Source organism: Citrus sinensis, chromosome 6 (genome assembly GCF_022201045.2).
Source record: "Citrus sinensis cultivar Valencia sweet orange chromosome 6, DVS_A1.0, whole genome shotgun sequence".
NCBI lineage: Eukaryota > Viridiplantae > Streptophyta > Magnoliopsida > Sapindales > Rutaceae > Citrus > Citrus sinensis.
The window spans coordinates 12,203,034-12,218,923 of record NC_068561.1 but is presented as its reverse complement, the minus strand read 5'-3'; the positions used below and the strand labels follow the sequence as shown (position 1 = coordinate 12,218,923).

Sequence of the window (15,890 nt, the reverse complement as noted above, 5' to 3'; positions counted from 1 at the left end):
GAATTAGTTAATTCCAACTTACACTGCAACCATTACTATTAGCCTCCATAATTCATAGGCGCTCTAAATAATGTAATTCTTTTCAATCACAGAAACGCTTCATACCATAGGAAACAGAAAAATATAAGCCAAATACATACCACTGAAGGCATACTTCATTACAGACATTATTTATACTGCAATATCTACTTTTATTTCAATCATTGAAGCAATTTTACAGAGGTTTATCATGTTTTAAGCATGGAAAATCATACAGGACCAATTTTACAATAAGTTTGTAACAATCGAGAATAATCAAAATGTAGGATTTAAGGAATCAAGTAAAACCACCGAAGGATCTATCTAATTGAATACATCAAGCTGGGGTTACATGTACATTATGAAAATGGAGGCAGAATATTCTCTATTAATTACTCCAACCGCTCATACTTACATTTACGTTCAAGAAGACCACAATCGTAATGTTGGCATCAGAGCATTTTCCCGATCTTCACTAAGCAGTTTCTATGGCTGGCTTGCATGAGAGAAGCCTGATCCATACCAGAAGTGCAAGCAACTTGTAGCAAACACTGGGTAATTTCATTTTAGTTTTCTGGTTCGCTCTCTTTCAGATCCACGACCACCGTTGAGCTTCCTTTCTTTGTCCCCCTTCGTTCTAGTCGGAGTACCAGGGTCCAGGCAAGGGCTTTGGACCTTCTCTGCGTCAGATTCATACTTTTGAGAAGCAAGGTAAGCCAAGGCAGTGACCACATCAGCAATGACCGGTCGCATATCAGGCTGCTCATGGACACACATTGCTGCAACAGCAAGAGCTTGATAGAAGCCCCTAGGAGGATATTGACCTTGAAGCTCTGGATCAGCAATGAGTGAGTGTCTTGTTCGGTCTTGGAACAGTGGTCTTGCCTGCCATGAAGTCAAGATTAATGTAACATTTGCATAAGTTATATAAACTCAGTACTCTTTTCAAAATATCTTCTTAGTTCCGAGTCAACAGGTGCTTTATTTCTGCTGCTTACCCATGCAACCAGACTCTGCTCTGCTGCAGCTTTTGAAGTGTCAACTGCTTTCCTGCCTGAAAGGATTTCCAGAAGAACAACCCCAAAGCTATACACATCTGATTTTAAAGTCAGTTGGCCTGTCTTTGCATACTCTGGAGCACAGTATCCATAAGTTCCCATAACCCTTGTAGATACATGGGTGTTATCACCAACAGGACCAAGTTTGGCCAAGCCAAAATCAGATAGCTTGGGATGATAACCTCTGTCAAGCAAAATGTTTGAGCATTTTAAATCTCGGTATATAACTGGTGGTTTAGCTTTGTCATGTAAATACTCTAATCCCCTTGCTGCCCCAGCTGCTATTTTCATTCTTGTATTCCAATCAAGTGGTTTCTTGCCAGGAGAGAGGTCTGCAAAACGACAAGAGACCTGACATCAAGTCAGAGCAAATAAGATAATACATTGAACAAATAAACATCAGGAGGTAAAGCTAAAATTTTTATACCATGTAAATGGTCTTCCACAGATCCTAAAGGCATATATTCGTAAACCAAAAGCCTTTGATCGCCATCAGCACAATAACCGATTAGATTAACCAGGTTAGGGTGGTGAAGTAGACTTAACATCAATACTTCAACAAGAAATTCCCGGTTGCCCTGCACCCCATTGCGATCAAGTTGCTTGATAGCTACATCCTGCAACAAACACAGAATAACTTGCATCATACCCTATAGTGAAACCCCAAAAGATCAGATCACATGAAAAGTATAACATGCGAAGCTCATTTAATCCATGCTCTCACTGCCTTTATAGTGAGATACGATATTTAAGAGTCGACTAACCTGATTAATACTTTCTAAATAACCTTTATACACTCTACCAAAACCTCCCTCGCCCAAAAGACACCCTGATCTGAAATTTTTAGTCGCAGCTGCCAACTCACGGAAAGTTAGTGTCTGAGCTGTAATCTGGTCGGAGGCTCCATCTTCAGATGCCTCCTTGACCCGCAAGGAGGAATTCATCTTTAATTTATCTGAAACACATTTCAGAGATAAAAGACTTAACAACGAATGGAAACAATACTAGAATCATCAACTAACAGACAAACAAAGGAATGTAAAAGACAAACATAAAGAAGCGGTTGAGAGTTGAACTTTAGCAAAATAAGCAAGCAACATTTCTGTAGCATTATTTGATTGAATCTTACTGGAAATCAGGCATCATAAATTCAAAAAATGATGCACCTTCATAATTCAAGCCCTATACAACACATATAGCCTATACAACACATATAAGATAAGCAGTAATTAAAATCTAAGCCATGTAGGATTCTTGCTATGTGAGTTCACAGTTCACCATATATCCTAAGATAAAATTAACATGAATTTTATTAGCTAGGAATTAACAAATGAATAATTGACAAATCAGGCGATTATAAATTCCAAAAAAAAAAAAAAAAAACACCTTTTGCCATGCATGACTCATAACACATCCGAATTGTCAATTTGTGATCAATCCACAACGAACCCAGATGAATATATAATCAAAACTACCCAAAGAAAGAAAAAAAATTCAAGCACAATCATAAAGAAACCAACATAGATACTCAATCAAGGCCTATATATACGAAAAAGGTCACTCTGTCTGAAGCTCTTTTCATTCTTTATACAAATGTTCATGAACCATACAAATTTGTTTTATACTTACCTGGAATGGAATTGATCCGATCAAGAGTCTTCTGTTGCATCTTCATTTTCTTCTTGCTCTTGGCCTTTCTGAATGAATCACCAGAGCATGGAAACCACCCCATGTTCTATTTATTTTCTTCTTGAGTTTCTAAAGATACCTGCAGCAGTAGTGTACTGTTCTGTATTAGCACATTAAAACTATAAGAGAGAATGAGAAAGAAAATGAAGAGTTACTAGAAAGACTAAAAGCAGAAATTTTAAAGACTCAACTGATGGAGAAGGTGCAATGGAAAAAGCAGGAGCAGGCCAAGTCCAACGAGCTTCTTCTTGCTAGTTTGCACATATTTCGTCTACATTTTATGTCCATGTATTTGTGCCGTTTACTTTTTTATTCAATATTTCTTTCACTCTCCCGTCTTAGCAATTCGTGATTGGCACAAACGTCTCTTTCTTCGGACCATCTTTGTAACGGTGTCGTTTCTTGGGGATAAAAGAATCATACCTGCCTGTCAACAACAGTGGGCAATGACATTTGGATTTGGGTCCATAATTCCGTATATTTTCTTAAATGAGGCCATTGTTTGTCCGTTTATGTAAAGTAGGGCCCCCACCCCGTCGCCCTATTCAAATAGTCAAATGCCTGTTATAACATTGAATCTTAAGCCACCATGATGATGTAGGGTAGCGCTTATGGTTTGATCTTAAATATGATGCACTTATGTCTGGCTAGACAACCATGAACCATGGGGTGGACACTTTTTGGTTTGATTTGGTTCAGGTTCAAAATCCAACCAATCGATTAATCAAACCAAATTAGTATAGATTGGTTCATAATTTTGTAAACTAAATACAAACTAAATGCTAGAATCAAACCAAACTAAACTAAAATAATTTAATTTAGTTTCGTTTGGTTCTATAGTTTAATTTGATTTAGTTTAATTTGAGTAATTTTACTTTATATATTGTACCCAAAAAAATTAGTCAAATAATACTTTTCAAAGCTATCTCCTCCTCCTGCCTTTTTTGCGCTACATACCAAAATTTTTCTCGAGTGCATAAATCTTCAAATTAAAAAAAACATAATAAAGTCTAATAATAATTTAAAAATCCACAACAAATTAAAAAAGAAATTTCACTTCAAAATTCTATTGCCACTGAGCATTATGCTAATCACCACTTCTTAATCTTTCAACTTCCGCGCCCACAATACCTTAATTATCTCTCTAAATGAGCCATTAGCCACGCACCCAACAAATAAACAAAATAAAATAGAGTGTATATATAATTTCACATTGATAATCACAATATATAATATCACATTGATAATCACAATATATAATATCACATTGATGATTACATTCTTTAACTAACAAATAAAAGTATCAATTTTATTAACTAAATATTCTTCATTTTGAACCATATGAATGAAAGTTAAACAAATCAAAGTTATCCAATTACTTAAAATAAACTTAAATTTAAATTTTACAAAATATACATTTTGAAAGTTAATCCATAAATTCATTTTATTGAGCTAGTTGATTAAAGTTTGTTGTTGTTTCCAAGAAAAGAGGAGACTACCACTAAATTTGTGTTAATATCAATGCTTCAAACATGTTAGGAGTCAAAGATCTTTCTATATTGATCTAGTTTTGACTAAAACTTTTATATTTTTTTTCATTTTTTTTTTTTTTGTGAACCATTTGGTTTGGTGGTTCAATTTGTTTTTAAACCGAACCTAACAAGAACCAATTGGTTCAAAAACTTTTGAACTATTTAGTTTTTGTTGCCCAAACCGATCTGAACTAAACTGCCACCATTATACAGTTCGGTTCGAATGGAATTGAACCAAATGCCTGCCCGATAGGCTATGGAGTCTTGCCTTAGGATTGTTTTAGATGCCTATGGTGGCTTGCTTTAGGATTGTTTTAGATGAAGTTATGGTTTTCAAACAACTTATTATGGAAAATTGCTGAAATTTAGAAAAGGATGGCAGAAGTTATGGTTGGAAAATGATTATTCAATTGTCAGTATTTTACTCAATAATTCGATCTAGAATCCTTCTCAACCCCTCCAAAATCTTTGGCTCAATTACTGACTTCAATTGATTGAAACTTAATTTCACTTCATTTATGCTTTCATAGAAAAAAGAAAAGAAAAGAAAAATCAGAGCAGTTGATGCCCTGTCTAATGTTGGCCTTCTTTGCCACTCTTTGATTTGTGAGATCATTCTCTTGGAAATATTAGCAAATTTCTTTCCAAATATATAAGTGGCTTCTTAAACCACAAATTACCACAAATTAAATATTAGTTACTATTTGTTTGTTTTTTTAAAGATGTGTCTCCCTTCTTCCACCACCACCACCAATTCCAAAATCCCTTTTCAATATCCCCTTAGCTTGATTTTTTTTTTTTTTTTTACTTCGATACCTTGAACTTCATTGAGGTTTACTGTAGAAGGGGAAAAGAAAAAACTCTAATGCATTTTCTTTTGATTCATAGCATTTGAAAATTAATTTATGACATTTTATTCCATTTGAAATATGCTTTCATAAGACAATTAGATATGAATAAATGGAAAAAAATTTTGGTATTCTTAGAAATTATTGTTAAATAAACTAATTTATACTAATTGTTTATCAAATTTTTACTTAATTTGAGTAGTTCACTATTGTTAGCTAGGTGACGCCGTGGAGGGTAGTGATGAATTTGTAAATTCATTTGAAATTAATAAAAACTAGGGATCCTGACGATATTATCCCTTGCCGCCAATTGCTGTCAGACTGCCAGGTGGGAATATCATTAATATTCTGTTCTGCCCCTTCGGTTTCTGTTAGCCAACAAATCCAGCTGGACGGCTCCGATGAGTTTATGTCACCGAGTCGGTAAGTGTGAAAAGGTGGAGCCCATGTGATTGATTGTGTTTGACTGAAACATGCGTGCATCTCATGGTGTGTATCATTGCGTACTGTAGTATTCCCCTCTTGGTAAATATTTGTCATCTCAAACAGAAACAGCTCACCTGAGGATTCCTAAATAGCCCGCCATTCATTTTGGTCCAATTGTCTTAGTATAGCCATGGGAACTTGAACCTTGTACGTAGATAGTCATTCGGGCTTTAGTCTAGTAGTGAACCATTATCTAAGTTAAATATGATTATAAGAGTAATGATTTGAGTTTATATGAACTTAATCTCTCTTAATTAAATATAATTGTGTAAAAATTATTTATAAAATTTTTTCTTCAATTAAATATAATTGTGCGGAGATTATTTGTAAAATTTTTTCTTTTATAAAATGTGAATGGAGTAGAAACACCTATTTTCCGTGAGGATTATTTAATTGGGCATGCATTTTATATAATTAAAAATATAATAATATAAGTCTTAATTATATATCTGATTATAAATATTTGTGTAATGATATGTTATCATAGTGGTTGTAAATATTTGTATAATACAGTAACATAATCCTTAATCCATTCAAAAAAACTTAACGTAGATATATTGTTGAAGCGACAATTTAGGGTAAAAGCTCGTTTAGTCCCTATATTTTGAAGTTAGTGTCCGTTTAGTCCATATATTTTTAAAAATACCTCAAACCATCCCTACCATTAAATTATTGACACTTTTGCCATTATCTTTTGTTCATTTTAACTTATTTTTATAATATTGCCCTATTATAATAATTTTTTAGACATTATTAAAAAGAAAAAAATAACCCTATTATAATAATTTTTTTAGACATTATTAAAAAGAAAAAAATAAATTACCAGTTTAATACCAAAAAATAAAATAAAATAAAAAATATATATTAATTTTTGTGGAACACACTCTTGAGTTAAAATATTAATTTTTCTAAAAAAATTGATAATGTAATTTTTTACGATATTAATTTTTTAGACATACGTGAGCTTCCACAAAAATTAATATATACCTTTTTTGTTTTTATTTTATTTTTGAGTTTAATTTGATAATTTAATTTTTTATTAATATCCAAAAAAGAAACATTATTGTAAAAATGTAATATTGTAAAAGCAAGTTAAAAATAATGGCATAAGTGTCAATATTTAGTAGCAGAGACGTTTTGAGGTGTTTTTAAAAATACAGGGACTAAATAGACACTAACCTCATAATATAAGGACTAAACAAGCTTTTACCCCGACAATTTATTAACAAAAATTATATTTTTTATCATTAATTTGGAATAAGAGGATGGACAATGTTTAAATTAATTTTTTTTATTTTTTTAAAATTCGAACTCTAATAATCAATGGAATAAAATAGTTTAAAATTTTCTCAATCAAATTCTCGAGAATTTTTTTTCCAAACATTTGTCTTAATCAAATAAGTTATTAATAAGACTAGGTCAAGATTCTCCCAAATTCTACGTGTTGATGATGCGGATAAAAATAACGCAAGAGGTCAAATCAAGGGGCGACAAATCGAGAGATGTAGAAGATCATCCATGAAACGACATTTGGCATTTAACTAGTGCACTTGAAAGCAACATTGATAAATTGATAACTTTATTTCAGGGAGCCCCTATGTTACATTTCATGTAACATTGCATTTGCCTTCTCATAATATTCATAAAGAAAATGGTCTCCAATACTAGTCCTTTTCTTTTTGTTTTAATTGTTTAAGTAACCACAAAGATTCCACATCCACGTGTATAAAAGCCAAAAAACCCTTTCGATACATCTAAAATATCACATTAGTGGAACAATATTGGGCAATTATTATCTTATATATAATGTAAGATACATCTTCCTACATAAATAGTATATGTGTAAAATTCACATACTATTTATATGTGAAGATGTGTCTTATATTAAATGTAAGATAAGAGGATACACAATATCATATTGCGTGTTTATTTATGTCGAAATAATATTACTAGACAGATTGGTAATTACATCAAATAAAATTATATTTGTCACGTTATTATTGTCTTTAGTCAATTTATTGTCTTCAAATATTAATATTAGCCTCTCACCAAAAAGACTAAAACTTTTAGGTAGCGAACCAGCATACTTTTTTAGCTTTCCTAATAAATACATATCACATGGAATAAAGGTATCCTGAAAAGTGAAAAGTGAAAAGTGAAAAGGGTCGGCTGTTTGACAATCAAATTCCAAATCCAGCTACAAGAAATTCTCAGAACTGCCCTCTTCAAATATGACAGAATCATTGAACTTTCCACCACCATTCCTTTAGAAATCACTCAACAAACCTTCGAAGTAGATGCAACAAGAAGCTTGTCGCATTGCTTTACATGGTCACTTCAAAACATGATTATTAGATGCCTAGAAGAGAGTTGTAAGATGGTGTCGACATTTACCAGCGCAAGGGCATCGACACACCTCAAGTGATGAGGCACCTCAGGTGGTTTTAACCAGCAACAGTACAGATTGTAGCCAAACAATTAGATTCATTCATCTTTGTTGTAGGCGCTGAAGTTCGACACGTCTATTAAGACTTGTCTTTAGTACTGTTGTTGGGCCAATTGGCTGCATTACATCTGCGAATGTCAACTGCCAAAGTGTTTTAAGTTGTGTATCACATACAAATTTTGGTAGAATTATTCTTAACAAACAGAATCATCATGCTCCAAAAACTCATAGAACTAGATTGAAGGCAATGAATATGATGATGATTCATACAAGAATTTTATGCAAGTGAATGATGAAGAGATACAGATTATGCAGCGTAATTTTCAAAATTGCATGGTCAGCAGGAGGAAAATGGGAAAGAAATTAACATTAATTCCTGGCACAGCAACTAGTAAAAAGTATCAGCCACTTCAAAGCTGCCGGCAAATTTATGACCCCTCCGGAAAATAGGAAGAAGCATTTACATATTTAGATGAGGCAAGACTGGTTATTGTATGAAGGGGAAAGCAAATAAAAGATGAATAAATCTTTTATTAAAGGACGACTATATCAGCCGTTTAATATTTTGAGTTACCTACATATTGAACTGCCTTTATCAATAACTCATGACAGCTGAAACTTACAGGATAACTATATGGTAATGAACTGGATCAACCAAGGAAGGAAGACTTCAGAATTGCTCCACGAAAGGTTCGCTGTTGCCATTGTAATCTTCCAACATAATTTGTCAGGTAATATGTTGGCTCGATAACAATCTCCTTCCACAGTTGAATTCATAGCTTATCTGTACTAGTTGGAGCCAGTGAATCTTGCACAGATGTCACTGGAGTTGTGCTCCTTAAAGGCATCTCATGGTTGTGTTTTCCCTCATATGTTGTAATAAAAGCTCTTGGATCATCCGATGCTCGTTCCACGTGCTTGCGCACTTTGCATTTAGGATTTGTACATCTATAGTAACTTCTGCAAGATAGATCAAAACAAGCTAAGGGAAAATCTGAGAAAAAAGAGGGAACCATATAAATATATATACTAGACCAATTCTGGGTCTCAAACGATACTAAATCTCCAATTCCATTGAAGATTAATCAACTGTCGAATCCTAAAGAGAGGTCAACAGTAACATTCATAGACCTTGGGCAGGAATTTGCACTTTAAGAAAGGGAAAGGAGATGGGGAACCATGAGAAAGAAAAATACAGTAATCTTCAAAAATTCATGTATCAAAAACAATCAAAACCTCGTAATATTACTTAAGTTACAACTCACGAGGTTGAGAAGTTTTAAGAGATTAAGATCACTCAAATGTGGAAACGGCCGAAAAACATACTGCAACTGGATCAGAAAAGGTCATATTAAACCTTAACTATATTTAGAACAGGAGGGATATCAAGAAGTAATATTACTCATTAAATTGTTATCAAGTCTCAACCTGGGATAAGGATTTCCCTTCACAACCTTCTGGCCATATTTTCTCCATCGGAAGCCATCACTAAGAATCTCAGAATCTGTAGAACTTTGCACCACAATACGTGGCTCTAGTATGCTGTCCTCCGACAGGCCGGCTCCATTAGATTGATGCTCACTTCTTCCAAAAATAAAATAAGATAAAAATAACAATTCAACATATATAACACCAATCAACTTCAATGATAGGAACAATCACATTAGTAAAGTGTGTAATAAAATGAAAACAATAAAAAATCTACAAAAGCTCTACCGGGCATTGATATTTTCAGAGACTGCAATTGCAGAACAGAAAAGGCATAAATGAGCTTAAAACAAACTTCAATAATATTGAAAATATTTCCTATTATGCAACTTCAATTATATGAACAATCACATTGGTAATGTGTGTTATTAAAAGAAAACAATCAAAGATCTATCAGAGATCCATGGCAATGATATTTTCAGAGACTGCAACTTCAGATAGAAAAGACAGAAATGAGCTTAAAACTAACGTCTCCTAATTTTGTAAAAAGCAATAATTTCTCATTTCAATAATATGGTAAATCCATCCTTTTGAAGATATTTACAGCTTTTGCAAATCTAAAGAGCATGGACAGGACCATAAACTTAATTTATGGTTCTATAAAACACAATTGCCTACCTTCTCCTTTTTCTGGGTTGTTCATCCTCTCCCTCCAATGTCTTCCTCCCTTCATCAAATTCCCCACTAATACCACAGGAATTATCAGATGTTCCACCATCAGTATTATTTGCTCCAGTTGAAACGGGAATGAACGGTGGCAGAGGTTTCGCTTGACAAGTTGAATCTGCTAACACTCCTAAGTCATTTTGATTCACTACTCTTCCATCTGAACCTTCATTTATTTCACTAAGATGAGTATTCCATACTGTGTTGTTGGTATCTTGACCAGTCCCATCTGATCCTAATCCTAGCCCCTGTGTCACTGATGAGCTCCTTTTAGGAGGTTGAGGCTTTGGGTGGTTGTGTTCACCTTTGTAGACAATTTCTGCAATCTGGCCATCGAATGATCTTTCAACCTTCTTTTTCACAGGACAATTGGGGTGTGTGCACTTGTAATAGCTTCGTGGGTACTCACTTCCTTTGACTTGCTTTTGCCCGTATTTCCTCCAATTATATCCGTCATAAGAAGGTCGATCCCCAGCCACAGGTGGGAAATATTTTGGATCCTCCAGGTTTTGAGATGCCTCCTTGAAGGATTCAATTGTCTGATCTTTTTCCTTGAGTGGTGGCAAAACCTGGTTACTATTTGAGCTAATTTGGGATATAAAATTCTGTTTATCTTGGCTAGGATGTTGAGCCTCAACTGACTGCTGAGTATGTTGATGACTAATATCAAAGTTGCCCTGAATAAAGTAAAAGAACAAGAAAAAAGTCATATTGATACTTAAGCATCAGAGAAGAAAAAAATATATGTTCAAAATTTATCTTCATCTCTTCAACACATTATATAGCACAAGTTCATATTCTGCGGTAGAAAAAACAGAGATGGTAGAATCAGAATAGAAAACCATTACCAGCTTTTACTAATCCAGGAAGAAAGAAAGAAAGAAAGAAAGAAAAATAGGAAGTCCATCCAATTGACAAGCATGTGGAGTTTAGCTACTGACCATATTTTCCAAGAGGGAAACAGTTGTCTTTGAAACAAGCCTTGCCAGGGGTTTATATATAACAGTAGGTTTGTTATCGGATTTTGAAACATCATCAGATGAGTTACAAACTGCTGTTCTTGCCAGCTCAGTCTGATTTGGCGGAGCACAATTCACCAATGGCTTAAACCTCACTGTCTTTGGTCTAATTGCCATAACTGCAGTTTCAGAGCACACATTAGGAGGTGAGGCATGAATGGGACCCTCAAGGAGCTCTGAGAAGGACCCAAAAGTGGAACGAGTAGGTCTTGAAGGCACTGGTTTAGCTACAACAATTCTTTCTGCTTCTTTGATCTTCATATTCTTTAAGCATGAAATGCCGATCACATTTCAGTGGTAAAATAAATGCTAAAGTAAGAAGAAGCTAAACTTCGAACTTTGATCATCTTTCCACATGGGAGAAGCCAGTTATTTAGGCAACAGAACAGAATTACAGAATTGTTAATAGCAGAACTGAATTTAGATGGATGATCAACCAAAAATTGGTTTGCACTGTAGGTTGTCGAAGCCAGCTGCACGGCTCAAAATTAACTGCTTCAAACCTGCATCATTTGCTAGGGTTTATTAATTACTCGTATAAAGCAGAAGAGAAGCAAACAGTTTGATTCTAACTTAAATACAGGTCATTCAACACAGAGATACTTTGTCTTCAGCATCCTTTAATAGTATAAACAAATAAAGCCTTTGCCCATTTGGCACTACAGAAAATCTAGAAATCACAGAATAGACTGAGAAGAATTTCTCTGTTGTCAGGTTTTAGATAATATGCAGAGAAGAAAAGGAAACAAAAAATCATCCAGACAACATTCCCCTTTAGCTGTAAGTCCACTTCAGACAATACTAGAATTATTTTCTCAACAAAAGCTATTGAACTCCTATCCCACACACGAAATAACACATCAATACCAGAATCATTTCCTAGACGCCTAATTCCATCTATGAATTAGCAACTGTAAAAATCAAAATAGCTAAGTAAAAGAAATAACCAAGAAAATCCAGTCCATTGTCAGTCAGGTTATATAAGCCATAAAACAAACAGCAATTGTGGAACTCACATCAATTAAGCAGAAAAAAAAAAGAAAAAAAAAGGAAAAGACCAATAATAGACATATAAACATAATTCCTGAAAACATTTCTTAATATTCTTCGTAACTTCCACTGCATTCTCAGCCACACACAATCTTCTTTTTAGCACAAGCCATTTCGAAATGGATATTTTGCAGTAGCTTCCCAATTTTTGTTGTGCTATAAATTAACCGGCTAGCGTCTAACCTTTCTTGATGCCAACAGGAATAATGATTTTCTGCTGCCAATTGATGTGATCACTACTAGTTCACCATAACCTCTATCTTGATTTTAAAACCGATCAGCTCATGACTTTCCATTTTGAATTCATATATACTAGAGCCTCTCTTATGATCAAAATTTACAACGTTAAATCCCGCAAAAGCTTAACAGCATACAACAACCAGTACAAGCTATCTTCATCTGCATATGGATCAGTTACAATCTCTGAATTCTGAAATTCACCACACTTCTAATCCAATTCCCCACCCCCTCCTAATCGAAAAGAAAAATGGGAATAACTGAGTCCAAACACATGAAAAGGTCCGAACACTAAAATTCCTTAAAAAAAAAAAAAGAAATCCTGCCGTCAGTCATTTGATAGACATCTGGTAATACCAGAAAATCAACCTATATAATGAATTTTTTCTTAGAAACACCCCATTTTATCTTCAGTTATCCAATTCTCTTTTCAAAGGAGAACTCAAAGAAACAAAATTAAAAATATACATACATACATAAATACACACACACACAAACACACACACACCCATATATATATAAACCCTAAAAAGATCAACATCTGTAAGAACACAAACCATATGAAAGTACAAATTCAGACAGCACTTAACTTCAAGAAGTTAAGAAAAGAGCAAAAGGAAATAGAAACTAACCAGAAAGTGAACCACTAAGAAACTAATAAGCTGAATTGCTTCTGTAAATTCTCATAACGCTTCTCATTGTATGCCTCACTTTCACCTGCATTTAATAGAACCAAAAATTTAGTAAGATAATAAAAGTAAAAGTGAAAAATAAAAATATCTAATACACTCCCAGTATCAAAAGACGACGCACGTAGAAGAACTTGACCTTGGTTGCAGAGAAACCTTAAACAGTTGACCCAGTGTAGTTACACTGAGTCGCTGACTAACCACTCATTCAGTACCTGTAAATGGGCTTGTCTTTTCCCAATTAATTTTTTTTTTAAATAACTAAAAATTAAACTTGTGACTGAATTTTTCAGTATATGAGTTTATTAAACAGTTTCCCATTTTGTAACAGCTAAAAACATGCAGAGATTTAAAAAAAAAAAATAGTATACATTTCTAAGCAAATGTATATAAGAAATCAAATCAAACCCCAAAAACTGGTTTTGATATTTTAAATTTTTATATAATGTATTAAACGAAAAAACGGGAAAATCTTTTTTTTTTAATCTATTTTTAACTTGTATTGTCTCTACTCTGTATTCTCCCAAGAATGTGATGGGTGGCATAGCTATAGCCCTGCTGGTCTTTTTGATATAGAATAGCCAACTAACTGTCTCTGTTTCTTGTTTGACAATCTTGGCGCGTGTAAGACTAAATTATTTTTAAGTTTTTCTTTTAATAAACTTCTAGGTTAAAAATATAAAGAACCATTTAAGTCAATAAAAGAAAAAAAAGAAAAAAAAAACATTCATCGTTTATTTTCCCATAGCTCGACTGATCTTGGATACATCTACTTCATAAAATACACGAGTTTGGGTAATAATATGAGGAAAAAGTTTGTAATTTCACACACTAATATATGAAGGGTCAATAGTGCTAAGTAATGAGATTATTTTCACCATTTTTTCTTTTCCTGTTTATTAAGGTCATGAACTCAAATGGGAAAAATTGTCAATCTGAGTGATTTTAAAGTTATGATATATATATTTGAGATTTTGGAGTTCAGATCTCTTTATCCAACAATGTCTATGAGAAGTTTGAGCACTAATTTCAAAATTTCAGCCATTTTTATCTCAATATAATTAGTTCATTTAAAGTGGATATATATGCGACAAAAACTTATTCAATAGTCCAATAAATAATATAGTTTAAATATCGAGAAAATTATAAATGAGACAGTCTAATAAAATTATGTCATGTGTTGTAATACATTTTGTCCCTTAAAATTTTTCTCATATATATATATATATACACACACACACACGTCCACAGATATAAAATCTTTTACTAGATGAAAATGAATGCAAATTCAGAAATTACAAGGTTTTTTTAAATTTCAAAAATTAACTAGAAGTCACATTTTTCATTCTTTTCCTCTCAATTTTTTTACCAGTTTCTCTCTTTAATGATAAATATTTGGTAGGATTGAGCTCTTCAATTTAGAATGGGAAATGAACAATATTTCCAAAAAAAACTTCATTGTAGCCTTGTGGGGGTAAAGCTAAATGCATGGTTGTGAGTTTTTTGCCCTCTCCTCAATTCATTCTAGCTATACGTGAAAATTTAAAAACCAAGACAAACAAACAAACGGACGAAGCAAATGTATTTTTGTCAACGAGGAATTTAAGTGCTTATCTACATTCTCATGCGTAATGACATGCTTGTTTTGGATCCATAATGTGATGATATGCCGTGAGCGGAATCAGAGGATTAGTAGTTGGGGCGTGGAAATTCAGAACGTTAGTTGGGGCCGGCAGATGTGGACACGTGCCAGCAATTTCAAAACCCGAATTCCTCTGATTGTGATTGGTTGCTGTGCCTGTGCGTTATGCTCCGCACGCGCCAATGGGAATCGCTTGAACACAATTTATTTATTTTTGTTTTTCTAAATTTCTTCACTTTCAAGGTCCATTTACACACAGGTAGCCGCACAGCTGATAATACAGGTCACGATATCATATCAATATAATATGAAACACATATAAACTGATATGATCAGTAATTATGATTTCGTATCATATTCGTATTACATAACTTTAACACATTTATCTAATAATGATACGAATACATAATTATGTAATGATTTTGTATGTTTATCAATTTATCATATTTATAATTAGATATATCTCGTCTAAACAAAGCATATATCCTTGAATACCTTTTATTATGTTTTGTTATTTCTTAGTAAATTCTATCATGGCACAACTCAAGTTGTTTATCTTCATCTCCTTAATAATTATCTAATGATTAATTATCAACTCAATTCATTGGTCATTATCCACATACAAAATCATTGAAAAATTTGCAAACGCCAAATTAAGGCCACGGTTACCTTGAAGTGGCTCCAAGGTAGATCCAAGTAATATCAACCGTGCGATTACAGTCATATTAATTAACCATCACGATGACATGTGCTCGCAACGCATAGAATGCATTTGATTAAGAGTTACCGGTACATGGGGTAATTATAAGCGAATACACGAGCAATACTTCACTTGAATAAGAGCCAATATAGATGTATGTATAAGAGATGTATATAATAGATCCCATGTGATACTTCGAGTGGAGTAATTCCCTTTAAAGAAATGAAGACAAAAGAACCCTAATTCTCATTCTCCCACCAAGTTTGCAACTCCCATCATGTTCAAATATATTTATGAAAATAGTTGATGATCATTTTTGGAC

The 15,890-nt window shown here is 33.4% G+C and overlaps 2 protein-coding genes across 9 annotated transcripts; both read right to left on the bottom strand.

The window, feature by feature from the left end:
* Window positions 1–316: 316 nt before the first annotated feature.
* LOC102615045 (probable serine/threonine-protein kinase PBL7) lies at window positions 317–3,112 on the bottom strand. 2 transcript variants are annotated; one of them, XM_006480495.4, is made up of 6 exons: window positions 2,957–3,112; window positions 2,706–2,844; window positions 1,841–2,031; window positions 1,504–1,693; window positions 1,017–1,408; window positions 317–903 (listed from the first exon to the last, which is right to left on the bottom strand). In XM_006480495.4, the coding sequence occupies exons 2-6, from the start codon at window positions 2,806–2,808 to the stop codon at window positions 580–582; spliced, it is 1,200 nt and encodes a 399-aa protein (XP_006480558.1). In that variant the 5' UTR covers window positions 2,809–2,844; window positions 2,957–3,112; the 3' UTR covers window positions 317–579. The 2 variants fall into 2 exon arrangements, with proteins under 2 accessions (XP_006480558.1, XP_052299047.1); XM_052443087.1 differs by having other exon boundaries at window positions 2,952–2,997.
* A 5,476-nt stretch (window positions 3,113–8,588) lies between these two features.
* On the bottom strand, window positions 8,589–13,691 carry LOC102615512 (WRKY transcription factor 44). Of its 7 annotated transcripts, XM_025099931.2 has the most exons (7): window positions 13,366–13,654; window positions 13,170–13,254; window positions 12,484–12,837; window positions 11,173–11,753; window positions 10,184–10,908; window positions 9,506–9,661; window positions 8,589–9,037 (listed from the first exon to the last, which is right to left on the bottom strand). In XM_025099931.2, exons 4-7 carry the CDS (start codon window positions 11,509–11,511, stop codon window positions 8,851–8,853), a joined length of 1,407 nt encoding a protein of 468 aa, XP_024955699.1. In that variant the 5' UTR covers window positions 11,512–11,753; window positions 12,484–12,837; window positions 13,170–13,254; window positions 13,366–13,654; the 3' UTR covers window positions 8,589–8,850. The 7 variants fall into 7 exon arrangements, with proteins under 7 accessions (XP_024955699.1, XP_024955701.1, XP_024955702.1 ...); XM_025099933.2 differs by lacking the exon at window positions 12,484–12,837 and having other exon boundaries at window positions 9,480–9,661; window positions 13,366–13,691; XM_025099934.2 differs by lacking the exon at window positions 12,484–12,837 and having other exon boundaries at window positions 9,506–9,619; window positions 13,366–13,667.
* Window positions 13,692–15,890: the final 2,199 nt, after the last annotated feature.